This window comes from Canis lupus, chromosome 20 (genome assembly GCF_003254725.2).
Source record: "Canis lupus dingo isolate Sandy chromosome 20, ASM325472v2, whole genome shotgun sequence".
In the NCBI taxonomy this organism is placed as follows: Eukaryota; Metazoa; Chordata; class Mammalia; order Carnivora; family Canidae; genus Canis; species Canis lupus.
The window spans coordinates 46,063,243-46,082,914 of NC_064262.1; the positions used below are offsets into that span (position 1 = coordinate 46,063,243).

Here is a 19,672-nt window from a genome sequence, read left to right on the forward strand (position 1 = left end):
ACCCACAGAAGGACGGGCTTGGGGAAGAGGCCTGCTCAGGCCCTAAAAGAAGGCACCATCCCAGGTGGGGAGAATGTTTTGGAGTTCCGGGTATCCATAAAATGGGTCTAGAAGAGGAGATGTAGCTCCAGCAGGGAGAGGGGGGGACCCCTTGACCTGCAGACACCTCTCTAAGCAGAGGAACCCAGCAAGGGGGAACCCAAGCAGGGCCCTTTGACACCCAGAGCCTGTCACCAGGCCTTCTTTTCCAGATCTAAGCTCAATATTGCCCTCAAAGCAAAATGACTCACCATCCAGCACACTCCAGACAATGATGGAGCGATCCTTCAAGCCCGCATACACATACTTGTCATCCTTGGAGAAGCAGACACACTGGACTCCTCTACAGTAAGAATTCTGTAGAAAAAGACAAAGTGAGCTGGAGTTCAAACCGAGACACCCAGGAAACCCATAGCAAGACATTTGTTTTGGAAGCCAGGCATGTAAGCCCCCATGGGTACAGCTCCAACAAAACCCTGGAGAAATGGGTATATTCCATCACCAATATTCCCAGGACCAAAATACATTTTCATAGGGATTGGACTTAGAGGTTTGCAGACAGTTTGCATTGGAGTGCAAGAATTATTGGATTTAATTTCTTAAGTGACCTTGATGCTACAAGCATTAGCTATCATGGTCTTTAATTAAAGGCTATATGCTAAATGCAGTATGGCATCCTAGATGGGATCCTGGACCAGGAAAAGGAAATTCATTGTAAAACTATGACCCCAAAGAAGCTGGTAGCTTAGTTAACAATACTGTCCAAGTGGTAATTTCTTAGTCTTGAAAAATGTACTCTAGTTACATAAGATATTAACATCGGGGAAGCTGGATGAGGAAGAGGTAGAGGAGAACCTTTGTACTATCTTCATGACTTCTCTGTAGATCTAAAAATCATTCAAAAATTAAGTTTATTTAAAAATAAAAGTGAGGGGGGTGCCTGGGTGGTTCAGTCAGTTAAGTGTCTGACTCTTGATTTCAGCTCAGGTCTTGATCTCACGGTCTTGAGTTTGAGCCCCACCTGGGGCTCCATGCTGGGTGTGGAGCCTACTTATAAAGAAAGAAAGAAAGAAAGAAAGAAAGAAAGAAAGAAAGAAGAAAGAAAGAAAGAAAGAAACAAAAAGCTAGATGTGTTTAACTGCTATGGTGACATTTCCCATCTCAACATGACAAAAGATTACTAACAGTCCAGCCTTATTATAGTAGCTTCATAAAAGTAAAGGTCAGATGGTACAAAGGCCTTTTAAGGTCAAACCACACATACTCTCTTAATTACAAGATCATCTCCCTATGTTTATGAATAATTTTTACATCTTGCAACCAAAAGTATAGCCTTTGTTCCCCATCTGAAAAACTGGAATAATAACACCAACTTTACAAGGCAGTTATGAGGATTAAACTATAGAATGATGGTTTAATATGCATCTTAATATAATACATAATATGAATATATGAATATATTTATCACAGCCCTTAATTATACTGATACAAAAAACCCGTAACAGCTCCTTATGAGATGGGCAGTGTGGACCGGAGCCACGTTTTATGTTAAGGAGTCCGTTGCCAGTTTCCATCTTCAGAAACTTCACAGCTACTGTTCCTTCTGCCTAGAATTCTCTTCCACCAGACTTATTTGACCTTTTTTTAAAGCTTATTTACTTATAATCTCTACACCCAACATGGAGCTCGAACTCACAACCCTGAGATCAAGAGTTGCATGCTCTTCTGACTCAGCCAGCCGGGCACCCCCAGACTTATTTGACCTTCCTAAATGGCAGCCCTTGCCACTCTACCCCATTTCCCTTGCCCTATCTTTTCTCAAAGCTCTTATTGCTCCACAGCCCATCATATATTTGCTGCTTTGTTTTTAGTTTTTAAATTAAATTTAATTTTTAAAAAGATTTTATTTACTTATTTGAGAGAGAGAGAGAGAGAGTATGAGCAGAGGGGAGGGGCAGAGGGAGAAGCAGACTCCACCACTGAGCAGGGAGCCTGATGTGGGGCTTGATCCCAAGACCCTGAGATCATGACCTAAGCCAAAGGCAGATGCTTAAGGGACTGAGCCACCCAGGTGCCATGCTGTTTCATTTTATTCTACAAATATTTATTGAGCCCTGAGGACATGTCAGGAGCTCTCTTAGGGATGGGGGCCACCTCAGCAAGCAAAACACAGAAAGATCCTGCCCACACAGAGCTCACACTGTGTTCCTTCTGAGAACGTGGCTCTAAGAGGTGGGGCAGCGTGTGCCCTGGCCACAGCTAGAAAGGGGCCTGGCACACACTAGGCAATCAAAACTGTTAGGCACAAGAACAGCCATCAGGATTAGGGTAAGAAGGGTGAGACAGGGGCATACCAATGCAGGATTTGATCCTGTCTTTATTTAAAATGATATTCTGGGGGCACCTGGGTGGCTCAGTTGGTTGGGCATCTGGTCATGATCTCAGGGTCCCGGGATTGAACCTGCTGTTGTTGGACTCCCTGCTCAGCAGGGAGTCTGCTTCTCCTTTTCCCTCTGCCCCTCCTCCCTGCTCACTCTCTCTCCCTCTCTCAAATAAATAAAATCTTTTATAAAAATGATATTTTGTTCTTTGTGGATTTTTTTGCATTTGTTTCAATTTTTGTAAACGTTGCATTAAAATAGCGTCTCCTGGGCACCTGGGTGACTCACTTGATTGGGTGCCTGCCTTCAGCTTGGGTCGTGATCTCGGGATCCCGGGATCGAGCCCACATGGAGCTCCCTGCTCGATGGGGAGCCTGCTTCTCCCTCTCCCTGAGCGCCCCACACACACACTTTGTGCTCATGCTTTCTTTCTAATAAATAAAAGTGTTTTAAAAAAAATAATAAAATAGCATCTCCCTTGATTGCTGAGTTTTTTGGCTGCCCCTTAAACTTTGCTCCCAAGGCAAGTGTCTCTCACTGGCCTCACCCCACTCTCAACCCTGGCAATGGCACATGTTGTGCACTTAACACAGGACATTTGTCATCAGCTTTCTAACGCCAGGACCTGGCATCAGGTGGTATGTGGGCCACGCACCGTGTAGCTCATCTGGAACCTCCACTTGCAGGCCTGCAGGTCCCAGAGACACAGCAGGGCTTCCTCGGACCCGCTGACAGCCAGCTGCTCCTTGTGGCTGACCTGCATGCAGGTGACCTGGCTCCCGTGGGCCTCCAGAGGGAACACTTTGGAATTCGCACACTCGTAAAGAAAGAGGTCACCGTTGGTCATGCCGTAGATCACGCGGTAGTCAGCCAGAACGGCCACACTGGAGATGGCCTCAGGCAGCTGGGTATAGAAGGTGTATGTTGGCCCATCGATAACCGGACAGGGATCCCCGGGACTGATGTCCAGCACAAGGACAATGCTGTCATAGGCGATGGCCAGGCGCTCCTCGCCTTTACTGAGGGCCATGCAGTTGATGGCTTTCCGGGCCTCGGGAGGGGGGATGCACATCACATCCTGTCTGGAATTCAGGGGAAACACCAGGACAACCCCTGAAACGAGGCCGGTGAAAAGGAGATTGGCCTGCTGGGCAACCTCCAGACACCTGACCTCATTGGAGGTGTCCAGGGCATCTTGTTCCTCGCCTGCCACGGAGAGAAGACCACATTAAGAACAGCTCAGAGGAATGCTTGTGCCACAGTTTTCCTAGTTTTAAGGATTTTAAAAACCACTTTCATCATCCATACTCCCCAGCCGGTTCACTGCAAGTTCCCCTGCTTGCACACCTGCCCTCCTATCTTCTCACCTCCCTGCCTCACACCTTCCAATGACTTTCCGCTCCCCATCGACACAAATGGACAGACGCACATGCATGACCTCTCATCCCAGACCTTTCCTTTGCAAACGTCGGTCAAGGGTCAGAGAGTAAATATCTTTGCCTTGCAGGCTGTATACTCCCCGCTGCCAAGCTTTTGCTGCATGGTTGTGCCCCCACCCCCCGTCCCAACCCTGCCACAGACAGTAAACAAATAGGTGTGCCAAATCTGGTCGGCTTTAGTTGGTGGCTTCCATTGGTGGGCTTCTAGCTCATTCCCCTCCATCCCCTGTATCTTTGTGCCTGGCTTTGCCCCCCATCTAGCAGGCAAGCACCTCAAACATTGTAACCTCACCCATCTTGCAGCCGACACTAACCAAACAGCTGCCAAATCCATGAATGCAGGGACTTGACAGTGAATCTCTTTTCTCATATTATTTTATCAGTAACAAGGAATTTCTGTTCCTCCATTTGCCCCACAGAGATTACAGCAAACACAGTTGGAGATGTGCCCAGATCCCCTTTACCGGCCAGGGCGCCCAGCCTCAAGGGTGCCCACTGCCCTCAGGTGAAGGGAACCCCTCATCTCAAAATGCTGGGGCTGTGCCCACCACCCAGAATGGCCTGTAGCCGGTGACCGCCCGATAATGGGAATATAAAAGACTGGCCCTCTCTCTTCAGCATGGAGCTCTGAGGTGCAATCTGTCCCCCGTGGGGCCAGGCTGAGCCCACCTCTTCGCTGCTTCAGTCCCTCTCCTGCCCCTGCCTGCTTCCCTCACTCCCTCTTCGGTTTCTGCAGGAGCTCCCCACAACCCACCCCTTGTGCAAATAGCCCCGACACATGCCCTGCTTCCAGGAAACCTGCCCTAAAACAGGGATTAACAACCAGCTGGTCGGTGACCCACATGCTGGAAATTTATAAAATCAAGTCCTGATTTCTATTAGCCAGTTTCAACCTGACCCGAGTTATGGGGGTGTTATGGACTGAATGTGTCCCCCTAAATTCACATGTCAAAATCCTAACTCCCTATCCTGATGGTGTTGGGAGGTGATTGGGTCGTGAGGGCAGAGCCCCCACAATGGGATTAGTGCCCTTATGGAAGTGGCAGGGGAGCTTGCTTCCTTCTCTGTGCTCCTGCGAAGATGTGATGAGCAAGTGACCATCTGCAACCGGGGAGCCGGCTGTCACGAGACACCGGTCTGCTGGTGCCTCGGCCTTGGCCTTCCCAGCCTCCAGAACTGTAAGAAATAAATGCCTATTGTTGAAACCACCCGGCCTACGGTGTTTGGTTATAGCAGCCCATGCAGACCAAGACACGGGCTTTGGCTCTTACACATGCTTCTGTCTTACAGACCTTCTGCAGAGTCCCAAATGGTAACTTTGTTCTTGTCTCCGATTTTGGGGAAGTAAACGTAGCTTCCATTGTGTGACACAGCAGTGAGGCCAGTACGATCCAGAAATGGGGTGCAGGCCCTCGGCTTCTGAATGTAAGTGAGATCCCAGACTTTCAAAGATGAGGACTGCTGAGAAGCAGATGCCACCAGGGCCCCAGCCCAGGCCAGCAGGCTCACGGGGGCTCCGACACCTTCCAGGATGTCCAGCAGGGTCCCCTGCTCCGACAGGCTCCACACCTGAGGATGGACAGAGGGCCGGAGCTGACTTCTTCCTTACACTGTCATAGCTCAGAAATATGCATAGACTATTTGTCCACCTTAGGTGGATTCTCAGGCTGCAGTTTAAGGGCTTTCACTGGCCCCTGAAACTTCCCCACACCTCACCAAGCCACTACCACAGCAATTCTCAAAGTGTGATCCAGGCAACCCCTGGAGGGTATTTTCAGGAAGGCTTGCAAAGGCAAAACTGTTTTCATAATAATTCAAGAAGTTATTTGCCTTTTCTACTCCTTTCCTCTCATGAGTGAGCACTGAGGCTTTCCAGAAGCTACAGGATATGTGATATCACAACAGGTAGGAGAATGCAGAATTGAATATGAGTGAGAAGCCAATTATCTTCTATTAAGCCAGACATGAAAGAGGTTTGTCCAAATGTGCAACAGTGACACTCTTTTCATGAGTTTTTTCTTTGTTTGTCTATATTGGAAACTATAGCTATTTTCATAGAAGTCTGTTATCTGTATTTTTAGATTTCCTCATTTCTAATTTTTAATATGGTAATTACCAATAAAGAGTAACTGCAACATGGGGTCCTAGATTAGATCCTGGAATAAAGAAAAAAAAAGACATTGATGGGACAGCTGGTGAAATGAGAACAGAGTCTGCAGATCAGTTAATAGCATTGTCCTCACATAAATTTTTTAGTTTGGGTAAAGAGTTCTGGTGACATGAGATGTTAGTATTGAGCAAGCTAGGTGAAGAATAGATATATATGCAGGTTCTCTGTGCTTCTTTGGCAACTCTTTTGTAAATCCGAGAACTATTCCAAGATAAATCATTTGTTAAAAATATGTAAATCAAATTGATATAACCGACATAAATGAAAGCTCATTGGGGTCCTCAATAATCTTTAAGAATATACAGAGGTCCTAAGGTCAGAATGCTGGAAAATCGCTACTTTTTTTTTTTTTTTTTTTGAGAGAGAGTGAAAGAAGAAGAGCAACTGTGCACTTGCATGCAAGTATGAGGTGCTGGGGAGGGGCAAGGGAAGAGAAAGAATCCTCAAGCAGACTCCCTGCTGAATATAGAGCCCCACATGGGGTTTGATCTCAAGACCCCGAGATCATGACCTGAGCTGAAATGAAAAGTCAGATGCTTAACTGACTGAGCCACCCAGGTGCTCTAGGAACCACTATTTTATTTTATTATGTGCTTCTCTCACCAGTGTGAAAACTTTGAGCTCAATGGGAATCTTCCTCCACTTCCCCCTAGCCCTGCCCCACTCTGAAGGCCAAGATCCTCCCAGTTTTTCAGGTACAGTGGGAATGCTACATCCTTTGTTGGACATTTTGATAATTCCCGTCCCTCCCGCTCCCCCACCACATCTGTCGCTGGCTCTCAGGAGATCCCTCCCCCACATCCTCCCAATGACCAGCCTTGTTTTGCTGGACTCATTTTTTGTGAGTCTTTAGATTTCAAAGCCAAAAGCCCCCTAAAGAATCATACTTTCTATTCCAGAGGTGAGAATGACTCCTCACCTGGATGAGTGCATCGCGGGACGCAGTGACAATCAGATTGTTCTCAGGACCAAAACCAGCTATCTCCACGGTGTCCTCATGTTCAAGGTCAGTGGCCATAAATCGATGAAACCCCTGCGAGTCTGCCAAGAATATCCGCACGGATCTGCCAAACCCTGAAATGGAAGGGATGGGATTATCCCTTTCATTCTTGGAGGAGCTTGAGGGTAATTCAGTTTAGTCAACAAAGATTTTTTTGAGCACCTTCTACGTGGAGGTAGAAAGAATACAGTGGCGAACAAGAGAGACATCCTCACCACCCTATAGTTGCAGGGAGGGAGCAACTGACCACAAGTGATTAATAATCTCAAAGAAAACAGCAAAGTTGTTTATTATCACAAGACTATTAGTTTCCAGGGGGGAAATGGGTGGTTGAGCATCTGCCTTCGGCTCAGGGCATGATTCTGGGGTCCTGGGATCGAGTCCTGCATCAGGCTCCTGCTTCTCCCTCTGCTTGTATCTCTGCCTCTCTCTGTGTCTTTTATGAATAAATAAATAAATAAATTTTTTTAAAGACTTAGTTTCCAGAGGGCTGGACTGCCTGTTTGGGCTGCTCATGGCATCCCAGAACCCATCACAAAGCTGGACATAAGGTAGATATATTTTGAAGATGGAAGGAAGGATAGGAGGGAGGGAGGACGGGAGGGAGGCAGATAGGAAGGAAAAGAAAGCAGTTGCAATCTGTGATAAGGACAATGAAGTCAGAGGACTGGGTGCCAAGAGGAAAAAAGGGATTCTTCTTGGGGTGTCTGTATGGCTTGGTTGATTAAATATCCTACTCTTGATTTCAACTCATGATCTCAGGGTCGTGAGATAGAGCCCTGCATTGGGTTCCATGCTGGGTGTGGAAGCTATTTAAGATTCTCTCTCTTCCTCTCCCTCTGACCCCAGCCCCTGCTGGCTCGTGTGTGCATATGTGTGCCCTCTCTCCCTAAAAAAAAAAAAAAAGGATTCTTCCCTAGAGTCTTTAGAGAAAGCATGACCCTGCCCACATCTTGGTTTTGGACTTCTGGCCTCTAGAACTGTGAGAGAAGAGATTTCTATTGTTCTATTGTGTTAGAGCCACCACATTTGTGTGGTTGTTTGTTACAGCAACCACAGGACATTTGAGCAGACATTTGAGAGGAGGGCAGGCCCTGGAGAGTAAGAACAGCATGGGATGACCAGGAGGTAGGAAAAGCCTGTATACATCTCAGGAGCTACACAGAGGACAATGTGGCTGGAGCGGAATGAAGGAGCCAGAGACAAGAGTCGGGAGGGCGGAGGCCTTGATTTAGCAACAAAACAAACAAAACGAAACAAAAAACCCAACAGGACAATTCAATTAAATTTGAATTACAGATGAACAGGAAAATTGTTATTAGTATAAGTATATCCCAAATATAGCATGGGATATATTTATACTAAAAAGTTGATCTGTTGTTTCTCTGAAATTTAACTGGGCCTTCTGTATTTTCCCTGGCACCCCACCCAAGGCAACTTGCTCATTTGTGTTCCAAATATGGGCTGGGTGAATGCTTTGTTAAGAGGACCCTGGCAGTGCAGGAAAGTGCAGATTATGCAGCTCGTCCTGGGGGTGATGGTGCGGGACTCTGTGCCATGCACCTGCCCTGCACCATCTCAGCTCAGTTTTCTGGAAACCCCTGAATTAAGTCAGTGCAGTAGAAGCTGGGGCTGAGAGTCCATCTTCTTGCCTCTCCAGGCCCTCCTCCATGGAATTATTTTACCGAACCCTCCTTGAGCCTGAGGCTCACATAGAAGGATGTTACAGGCAATGGATCAAGTCCATCAGGATATCTGCATTCCGTTCTTGTGCGCTAAGGGCTTAACTCAGCAGGCCTGAGTTGTCCACGTCCTGCACATGAATGGTTTGGCCCTGGCCTGGCTCCTGAGAGGTGTCCTCTAAGCCCCTGGAATGTCTTGGTTGATCAAAGTGTCCTGGTTTCCTGAGGCCTAGGGCCACATGGGTCGGCCTCTGCTCACATACGATTTAGGGTGGGAGCTTTGGGACCACACTCAGAGTAGGCTTGGCCTCAGGGGGCGTTGGGGACCGAGGTCAGCTGTGCAGATGGTCAGCTGTGTCCACACAACCAACCCCCAGTAAAAATCCTGGACACCAAGGCTGGGTGAGCTCCCCTGGTTGGCAGATCATTGTCGTCACATGCACTGTTGCTGAGAGAAACGCTGTCCATGTGGCTCCACAGGGAGGGGCCACCTGGAAGCTCATGCCTGGTGTCACCTGGACTCAGCCCCACGCTTCTCTACACCTCACTGATCTTCATCTGTATCCTTTTGCTATGGTAAACTGTGAGCATGTGCCTGAGGTCTCTGAGCCCTGGCAAATCATCAAACCTGATGGCAATCTTGGGGACCCTTGAGACACAATTCCGTTTATGACACTTGAAAGAAATCCCTGCCTGATCTTAGCTAAGTCGGGATGTGGGTCCATCTCCCGAGCAACAGGCGGGTTCCCAAAAATGTGGATGGGGAACCTGTTCAGGCTCCTCCTCACTGGATGCTGGACATAGCCACACCTGAGACCCACTGTGATAAGGTTCTAGGTCACTGAGGTCCTCCGTGCCTTTGGCCTTGGTCCTGATTCTACGTTGTACCCCTACCCTTTGTTTCTCTTTCTTCTCTCATTCCTATTTCCCATGCTACCTTTCACACATACTTCTGCCACCTGAAATTTTTTTGGAAACAGGATGGAAGATGCATTATCGATAAGTCATTAGAAGGTAAGTGTTTATTTATTAGACCTGTGCTCCCCATGTAGGTATGGTCACCATGAGCCACATGTGGCTCTTACTGTTGTTGGGCCAATTTGAAATGAGCGGTTAGTGTAAAACATGTGCCAAATTTCATATCCTCCGCACAAGAATTTTCCAAAATGTGAAGTACACCATTAATAATTTTTATATAGATTTCATGCTGAATTTTTGGATGTATTGGATTAAACAAGATATATTAACACGAATGACACCTGATGTCTTTTTGTCTTTTAAAACAGGGTCATGAGAACGTTTAGTTATAAACATGGCTCACATTTGTGTTTGTGGTTTGCCCTACTGGCCAGCACTTGATCCCTGGAAATGGCTTTATAAAAATCAGGCTGATTTTTAAGGCAGTGAAAATACCCTATCTGAGATTATGGTGGTGGATATATGTCCACCACATCTATCCAAACCCACAGAGTGAACTATAAGGTAAGCTATGGACTCTGGGTGATGACATGTGGATGCAGGTTCATCATTTATAGCAAACGACCACCCTGGTGGGAGGTGTTGATATTGAAGGAGGCTGAGGCTGTGAGTGTAGCGGGGAGGAGGTATATGGGAAATCTCTGTACTTTCTGCTCAATTTGGCTGTGATCTTTAAAAAAAAAAAAATTATTTAAGTAATTTCTACACCCAAGGCGGGGCTCAAACTTACAATCCTGAGATCAAGAGTCACACACTACTCTGATCAAATCAGCCAGGTGCCCTGAAAAATTGATCTTTAAAAAATAGTCTTTAAAAAAAAAAAAAAAAAAAAACCAAGCTGTGAAGTAACTCTTGGTCACCTCCTAGGAAGCCTTCCCTAACTGCTTCAGAATAAAGAGGAGAACCCTGTCACACCCTTTCATAACCCCTGATTCTTGTCTGGTCATAGCACCAACCACTCTTCCTTGTGGCTACTTTATTGTCTGCTAGCCTAGAAGCCCCTGAAAGCAGGGATTGTGTGGGCTGGCTTGCCCCTGGGTGCACCCCATCCTCTCACATGCACCCCTCAATCCCTGTAACTGTCTGGCAGGGGAAACCACCCTCATCCCCCTCCAATGAACTGGAAGCCCAGAAAGGTTAGGAGATTTGCCCAGAATAGGGGTTGGCAAGCTACAGCCCGTGGGCCGAAACTGGCCCGCCATCTATTTTTGTATGACCAGTGAGCTCAGAAGAGTTTTACCATTTTTAAATAGTTGAAAAAAATAGAAATAAGATTCTTGTTTTGTGACATGTGAACATGATATGAGATCCAAATTCTGGCCTCCATAAACCAAGTGTGATTGGCACACCCACTTGAGGTATCATCTGTGGCAGCTTTCACTTTACAGGGGCAGGCTTGATTTGTGGCGACAGAGATCACTGGGTCTGCAGTCACAGGTGTGCACTGTGTGGCCCTCTGCAGAAAAGGTTTACCAGCCGCTGGTCTAGGACTGCCCTCCCCCTTGCCCCAAGCCCCTCTTCTGCACTTCCAACCAAATCCGGGGTTGCCTCCTCACAGCTCCAAATAAGAGCTAGACGATACCTGCAGCGAGAAGGGACTCATCTTCAGAGACTACCAGGAACCTCACGGCTTCTGGAAGCTTCTCCAGCAGGCTATCTCCTCCGGGGGAAACCTGCGCAAAGTCAAGGATGCCCATCAAGCATTTCCACTGGGTTAAGGGTCCAGGGTCAGGAGCTTGGAGGCAAGACTTTGCCACTTACCAGTTTCTAAGCAAATGCCTTAGCCCTGGGTGCCTTAGTTTCCTCATCTGTTGAATGGGCGATAGGACAGGACCACTGCCCAGGGCCATCGTGGGCTGAGGAGTACCTAGAATGGTCGCCCTTACCCCATACACAATCAGCTCTCTCAATGTGGCAGTTAGTACCATGGCTGTTGATGTTTTTGTCATCAACTCAGGGACCTGCAGAACATTCCAGCACTTGTTTTCTGCCTCCAGAGGGGGGAACTCCGGAGATCTCAGATAAGATCCACACACTGGTTTCTCCCCATTCCCGAGTTGCAGAACTTATTTTGTTCGGACCTAAGAGGATGGTTCATTCCTCATTCCTACAGCTCCAGTTCAGCTACTGATTTTTGAGCATCTGACCTCCACCAGTCTGTGAACCAAAAATTTTATGCTCATAATCTTGGTGAGGGGCACAGATGGGACACATGGGGGGCACCAAGAAAAAAAGAGTCGTTTGCACCAATCCAAGCCATATTTTAAAGAAATATTTGTTTACCTTTATTTAGCAGGGGTGGGACAAAGTGAATTTCCTCATAGGTGTTACTGACTTTTCTTAAAAAAAATAAAAATTAAAAAAACACATTTCTTTGAAAACTTAAAAAAAAAATGGGTGCCTGGGTGGCTCAGTGGTTAAGCCTCTGCCTTTGGCTCAGTTCGGGATCCCAGGGTCCTGATATCGAGTCCTGCAGGGGGCTCCCTGCAGGGAGCCTGCTTCTCCCTCTGCCTGTGTCTCTGTCTCTCTCTGTGTGTCTCTCATGAATAAATAAATAAAATCTTTAAAAAAAACTTAAAAAATTAAACAACAATACTGTATGAGATGGAAAAGAAGAAGAAGAAGCATCCAGAACACACCACAAACATCTCTTCACCTTTCCTGTCATTCTCTGTTTTTCCTAGAAGGGACCATTGTCTGCTTTTCTGAGCATCTGTTTGCATAGACGAGCATTTGCACGACCATCGTTTTTGCACAATCCATCATAGACCCTATTCTGTAAGTTTGCTTTTTTCACTTCATGTGTCTGGGGCAGTGGTTCTCAAGGGGTGGGGAGGGCAGTTTTGTGCCACCCCCGCCAGCCAAGGCCAGTTGGCAATGCCTAGAGACATTTCTGTCAGGACTGAGTGCCAACAATTAGCGAGCCCCCAGGAGATACCAAAAGATGTTTCCTGAACTGCTATGAGTTGCAAATCCCTAAATTAAAAAAACCAAATGTCACTTATTAAAAGAGCAAAGGTGAAGTGGTTTCTCCCAACTTCTAGGACATCTGAGGGCTTCGGAGCCGAGCAGTGCAGGCATCACATTCAGGAGAAGGGCTTACCAAAGAGATGGAGCCTTTGCTGAACCCAGTCACCATCTTTCCTTGCTTCTGGACCGAGACCCCACAGGTAGGTGTTTCTTCTTTGATGCTGGATAAATGGTGCCTCCCCTGCAGTTTCCCTGTGCCTGAGCTCCACAGACTGACCACGCCGCCCTCAGACACGGTCAGCAGCGTGGCCCGGGAAGCCAGCACCGCTGTGCACATCCAGCAGTCGGAGGCATCTCCCAGGATATGGAAAACCAGCTCTGCAGTTTCCAGATTCCAAGCACTGATCTAATGGAATCATAGAAAGGAAGGGAAATGTCAGCAAGAGAACTAGGTTGCAAGTTTTCCCAGAGTCAAATGCAAAACCCATGCTTTTTCTTCTTTCTATCTTTCTTTCTTTCTAAGATTTTATTTATTTATTTACTTGACAGAGAGAGAGAGCAAGAGCACACAACCTGGGGGAGCAGCAGAGGGAGAGGGAGAAGCGGCAGATGCCCTATTGAGCAGGGAGTCTGACTGGGGGCTTGATCCCAGGACCCCAGGATCATGACCTGAGCCGAAGACAGACACTTAACAACTGAGCCACCCAGGCTCCCTACAAAATGCATGCTTTTTCATAGTGCATGCATTTTTATTTTCAACACTGCTAGTTCCCAAAAAAGGCAGAGGGGAGAAATATCCTGGATTAAATCCTAGAACAGCAAAAGGACATTTGTGGAAAAATTGATGAAATCCAAATAAAGTCTGAGTTAGGTTGATAGAAATTTTACCCATATTAATGTCTTAGCTGTGACAGATGTACCCTGGTTATGTAAGATGTCAACACGACAGAGACTGGATAGGAGGGCATATGGGAACTCTTTATAACAGCTTTATAACTTTTCCATGAACCTAAAATTTCTCCAAAATAACAATCTTTTAAAAAAGGGGAAAAAGTCAGCCATATCATATGCATTCACAAATACAAATTACTACAAGTAATTGTTGATTACTACAGGTTTCATATTTAACCTCACCAAAAAACGTACCTTTTAAAAATCAACAGTAACCATTAAATAGTAAATATTTGCCCACTAATTCTACTTTTGGGGTTTACTCTAAAGCAATAAGGAGGGGGTGTCTGGGTGGGTGGCATCCATTTTACTTTTATTTGAAAGTACAAAGAACTGGAAGCAACCTATATGTCCAGTAGGAAGGGATCAGTTTAATAAACTATAGTGGGGTCAATGCGAGGACATCTCCTGAAATCACTAAATCTGCTATTTCTGAGGAATGTTTGAGGTTATGGGCAAATAAAAATAGATTTATAAAACTACATAGATAGCATTATATATGGTTTTATCCCCATTTTGTGTTATACATACACACGCAGGCACTGTACATGCACACCCACACATCACATAAAACAAACTCATGTAAATGTTAAGAGTGGTTGTCTTTGGGATTATTTAGTATTATTTCTTCTTCTTTTTTTTAAGATTTATTTATTTTAGAGAGAGAGGGCTAGTGAGTGGGAGGAGAGGCAGAGGAAGAGAATCTCAAGTAGACTCCCTGCTGAACACAGAGCCTGATGTGCAGTGCTCAGTCTCAAGGCCCCAAGACCATGACCTGAGCCAAAACCAAGAGTTGGATGCTCAACCGACTGAGCCACCCAAATGTCCTTTTTCTTCTCTTTCTTTCTTTCTTTCTTTCTTTCTTTCTTTCTTTCTTTCTTTCTTTCTTTCCTTCCTTCCTTCCTTCTTTCTTTCTCTTTCTTTCTTCTTTCTTTCTTTCTTTCTTTCTTTCTTTCTTTCTTTCTTTCTTTCTTTCTTTCTTTCTTTCTTTCGAGACAGAGAGAGGCAGAGACATACACAGAGGGAGACATGGGCTCCCTGTAGGGAGCCCAATGCAGGACTTGATCCCTGGACCTGGGATCATGATGCCCTGAACTGAAGGCAGAGGCCCAACGGCTGAGACACCCAGGTATCTCTTATTTCTTTACTATGTTTTCCAAACTTCTGCTGGAAAAAAAAAAAAAAAAAGATTTCTTTAACCAGTTTTGAGATCAAGCAATACCTCACTAATATTTAAGCCTGCATAGTCAGTAACACTATAATGCAAGTTGCATGTGATTTTAAATTTTGTATTAGTCACTTTAGATAAAGTAAGAAGAAACAAGTGAAATTGATTTAAATAATGTATTTGGTTTAACCTTATGTCAAATGTCATCATTTCAACATGCAATCAATATAAAATTATTATTGAAACCTTTTACATTATGTCTATGATACTAAGGCTTTGAAATCCAGTGTGTGGGATCCCTGGGTGGCGCAGCGGTTTGGCGCCTGCCTTTGGCGCAGGGCGCGATCCTGGAGACCCGGGATCGAATCCCACGTTGGGCTCCCAGTGCATGGAGCCTGCTTCTCCCTCTGCCTGTGTCTCTGCCTCTCTCTCTCTCTGTGACTATCATAAATAAATAAAAATTAAAAAAAAAAAAAAGAAATCCAGTGTGTGTTTTGTACTTATGGCACACATCTCAATTCAGAATAGGCACATTTCAAGTGCTCAGTAGCCACATCTGGCTGGTGACTCCCCATATTGGACAGCACAGCTTATAAGCTACCAATATCACTTATGTTAACAGCTGCCAATTTTTAATAAAATATAATCATTAATAGTTATTATTTGGCACTTACTATGCACCAAGCACTATCTCAGGTGTTTTAGTCATTATCTCATCAGGTAGATGAAAAACCGAGGCAGGGAGATAAGGTGACATGATCAAGATCACTCAGCTTGCAAAGAAGTCAATTGGGAGTTAGGTACAAATTTTTCCCCATGCCTTTAGTTACTAAGTTTTCACCCACTGTTCTACTGTGTCCCTATTCAACAATTAGATCAGAGGGTCATCATTGACATAAAGGAATAACACAGCAGAATGCATGTTGTTTTCAGATGTATGTGGAACATCTACTGAGAGAGATAATAAAATGAGTCTCAATGCATTTGAAAGAATTAATCATACAAATGAAATTAAGTTAGGGGGAAAAAAGGTAAGCTATCTGGGACCCTTTCAAATATCTGGAAATGAACAGCACACTTCTAAATAGCCCATGGAGTAAAGAGCAAATCAAAGGGAAAATCTGAAAGTATTTTAAACTGAATGTAAATGGTGATGTGAGGTAGCAAGGTTTGTGGGATTCAAGTAAAGCTGTATTCAGAGGGAAATTAATAGCACTAAAATGACCAAATTAAAAAAGATTAGGGGTGCCTGGGTGACTCAGTCAGTTAAGCCTCCAACTCTTTTTTTTAAGCCTCCAACTCTTGATTTTGGCTCAAGTCATGATCTCTTGGGGTGAGATCCAGCCCCATGTTTGGCTACCCACTGAGTGGGAAGTCTGCTCAAAGATTGTCTCTCTCTTCCTTTCCCCTTTCTCTCAAATAAATAAATAAATCTTTAAATAAAGATGTATATAAAACTTTAAAGATTTATTTCTTTATTCTTTTGAGTGTGAGAGAGAGTGAGTGAGCACGTGTGGGGGGAGGGGCAGAGGGAGAGAGAATCTCAAGCAGTTCCCTTGTTGAGCTTGGAGCCCAACAAGGGGCTTGATGTCACAACCTTGAGATCATGACCTGAGCCGAAATCAAGAGTCAGAGACTCAACCTACTGAACCACCCAAGCACCCCAACAAATAAATCTTTTTAAAAAATTAAAAATAGGGATCCCTGGGTGGCGCAGCAGTTTGGCGCCTGCCTTTGGCCCAGGGCGCGATCCTGGAGACCCGGGATCGAATCCCACATCAGGCTCCCGGTGCATGGAGCCTGCTTCTCCCTCTGCCTGTGTCTCTGCCTCTCTCTCTCTCTCTCTGTGACTATCATAAATAAATAAAAATTAAAAAAAAATAAAAAATAAAAAAAATTAAAAATATGAAAGGTCTTAAGTCAGAAAGAACTATCAAGACCATTTAATCCAACTATGAAGTTTGAAACCCCTTTATAGGGGCACCTGGGTGGCTCAGTGGTTAAGGGTCTGCCTTCAGCTCAGGTCGTGATCCTGGGGTCCTTGGATCGAGTCCCACATCAAGCTTCCATCGGGGAGCCTGCTTCTTCCTCTGCCTATATCTCTGCCTCTCTCCCTGTGTCTCTCATGAATAAATAAATAAAATCTTTTGAAAAAGAAAGAAAGAAACCCTTTTATAGCATCACATCAAGTGATTGTGTACCCTTGTTTACACCCACCCCCTATCAGCCCCACCTCATAGAAACACCATATGCTGTCTTGGAATGCTCTGGTCTCAGCTTTCCTTTGCAAATAGGGCAGGTGTTTGTTACCTTTGAGCCAGATGCCAAATACACAACCTTCTTTGCTTCATCCACATGAAGACTCCAGATCTCAGGGTCAGTGGGATCTTTTGAGCCTCCATCCCAAATGGTGAATTTCTGCTGGCCAGAGAGTAAGTTCCACAAACGCAGTGTGTGGTCCTTTGAGGCAGAGAGGACGAGTGTCCCCTTGCCAAACACTTTCACAGACCTCACCTCTCCTGCAGTAGACCAGGGTCAGAGAGAATATATTAGCTGAAAACATTTTGACTTTCCAACTACCAAAATGCCTACTGGTTTGGAAATTCTCTGGTCTACCAAAGAAAAGATGATGGATTCAAACATAACCAAATTACAAATTATGGAATGTTGCAAACCTAAATTAAGAGTGCAACAAATGGCTGTGATTAAATCAACTGCCCCCCCCAAAAAAATAAAAATAAATAAATCAACTGCCCAAATGTGAATATGTAATAAACAGAGATCATAAAGACTTATACAAGTACGGCATCCTCTAGGGGGTGTTTAAAATTAATAAATATGTAAAAACAAACAAGGTAAGGTTATAGAGAAGGTTTTACAATCTGGAAAAGATGTTTTCTAAGCAAAACACAAAATTTGGAAGAATAAAGAGGAAAGATCGACCACTTAGATTACATAAAAATGTAAAATTTCAGGAAGATAAAATGTAATTGAATGTCATATGACAGATTAAGAGAAAATATTTATAATATATAAGAGATAAATGGAGGGACACCTGGGTGGCTCAGTGGTTGAGCGTCTGCCTTCAGTTCAGGGCATGATCCCGGGATCCTGGGATCAGATCCCGCATCGGGCTCCCTATGGGGAGCCTGCTTCTCCCTCTGCCTATGTCTCTGCCTCTCTCTCTGTGTCTCTCATGAATAAGTAAATTTTTTTTAAAAAGGAGACAAATAGACATTTTCCTTAATAAAGAGTTCTTACAAATAAGTAGGAAGATGCAAATAATCTACTCACAAATTGGACAAAGAATATAAACAGGACATTTAAAAAATAGTACAAGTAAAAAAAATAGTGCAAGTAGACAATAAGCGTTAGAAAGTGATGCATAACCTTACTAGTAATCACAAAAATGCAAGATGAAATACCAATATGTCATTATCAGGAAAAATATTGGCAATTTTTTTTAGTGAAAGTGCGCACATGTGCCCATGCAGAAGAGGCAGTGGGGGAAGCAAAGGCAGAGGGAGAGGGAGAATCTTTTTTTTTTTTTTTTGGAGTTCAATTTGCCAACATATAGCATAACACCCAGTGCTCATCCCATCAAATGCCCCTCTCAGTTCCCGTCACCCAGTCACCCCCACCCCCCACCCACCTCCCTTTCCACCACCCCTTTTTCGTTTCCCAGAGTTAGGAGTCTCTCATGTTCTGTCTCCTTCTCTGATATTTCTCACTCATTTTTTTCTGAGAGGGAGAATCTTGAGCAGGCTCCACGCTCAGAGTAAAGCCCTACATGGAGCTTGATCCCATGACCCTGAGATCATGACCTGAGCTGAAATCAAGAGTCAGACATTTAATGTACTGAGACACCCAGGTGCCTCTGGCAAAAATTTTAAAGATTGATCACTGGACTACTGGCAAAGATACAAGAAATAAGTTACTTTCATACTTTGCTGATGGAAGTATAAATTGATATAAATTTGTAAAGGGTATTTTGATAATATTTGTTAAAAGTTAAAATGGGTAGTCTCTTGGTTTTGTTAATATACTATAGTTATGTAAGATGTTGCCATTCTGGGAAAGTGGATAAAGGGTATGAGGGATTTCTCTGCACTATTTTAGCAACTTCTTGTGAGTCTAGAATTATTTCAAAATATAATGCTCAGAAAAAGAGGGAAAAGAACAAATGTGCATGCAACGTGACTCAGAAATCCCACTTCTAGGAATGTGTCTTGCTGAAATAATGGCGTAAGTGTGTAAAGATATAGGATGTTAGTTGCAGTGTTACCTTATAAAAATAAAATTGCAAACAACCTGTGTATGAAAAGGGAGTTGTTAAATAATACGGTGCATCCTTATAAAGGATGTTATGCAGCCATTAAAATTAATAAGAGATCTGCACATAGACACCTAACCATAATAAATTATTACAACTACCAACACTTGCTGAGGGCTTTCTATGTGCTAAGTGTAGTCCTCAGTAGTTTACATAAATTAAACTCCTTTAATCTCATAAAAATTCTATGAGGTACTATTATTATCGTATTGTAGAGATATGGAAACAGAGGCACAGCTGAGTACAGTAATTTATCCAAAACCACATGGTTAATAAGTAGGGGGGCTAGGATCCAGCCCAGAACCCAAGCCTTCAGCCACTGCAAAGTATCGTTATAATATGTTGTAACAAAAACAAGTTACAGCCCAGTGTATAAAATAGCACCATCTGCTTTTGACAAAAACTCAGAGTACTTGAGCCCATACAGAGCTATGTCTGTACAAGCCTGGAAAAAAAATTGCTTATGGATATAACAAACTGTGAGTACTGATCACTTCCACGGAGACTGATGGGTGGGAGAGGGAGTTTTATTTCTTTCTAATTCAAATGACAGTAGGATAG

The 19,672-nt window shown here is 44.5% G+C and overlaps 1 protein-coding gene across 5 annotated transcripts in view; it reads right to left on the reverse strand.

Annotated features, from left to right (window-relative positions):
* NWD1 (NACHT and WD repeat domain containing 1) overlaps positions 1–19,672 on the reverse strand; it is a 66,110-nt gene that overhangs the window by 3,106 nt on the left and 43,332 nt on the right. For 3 of the 5 annotated variants that reach the window (XM_049098415.1, XM_049098417.1, XM_049098418.1), the window contains 7 exons: positions 17,089–17,297; positions 12,793–13,065; positions 11,272–11,362; positions 6,949–7,103; positions 5,152–5,428; positions 3,076–3,626; positions 291–396 (listed from right to left, as the gene is read on the reverse strand). In XM_049098415.1, coding sequence (XP_048954372.1) covers positions 291–396; positions 3,076–3,626; positions 5,152–5,428; positions 6,949–7,103; positions 11,272–11,362; positions 12,793–13,065; positions 17,089–17,297 — 1,662 coding nt within the window. The other 2 variants (XM_049098416.1, XM_049098419.1) reach the window with 2 other exon arrangements.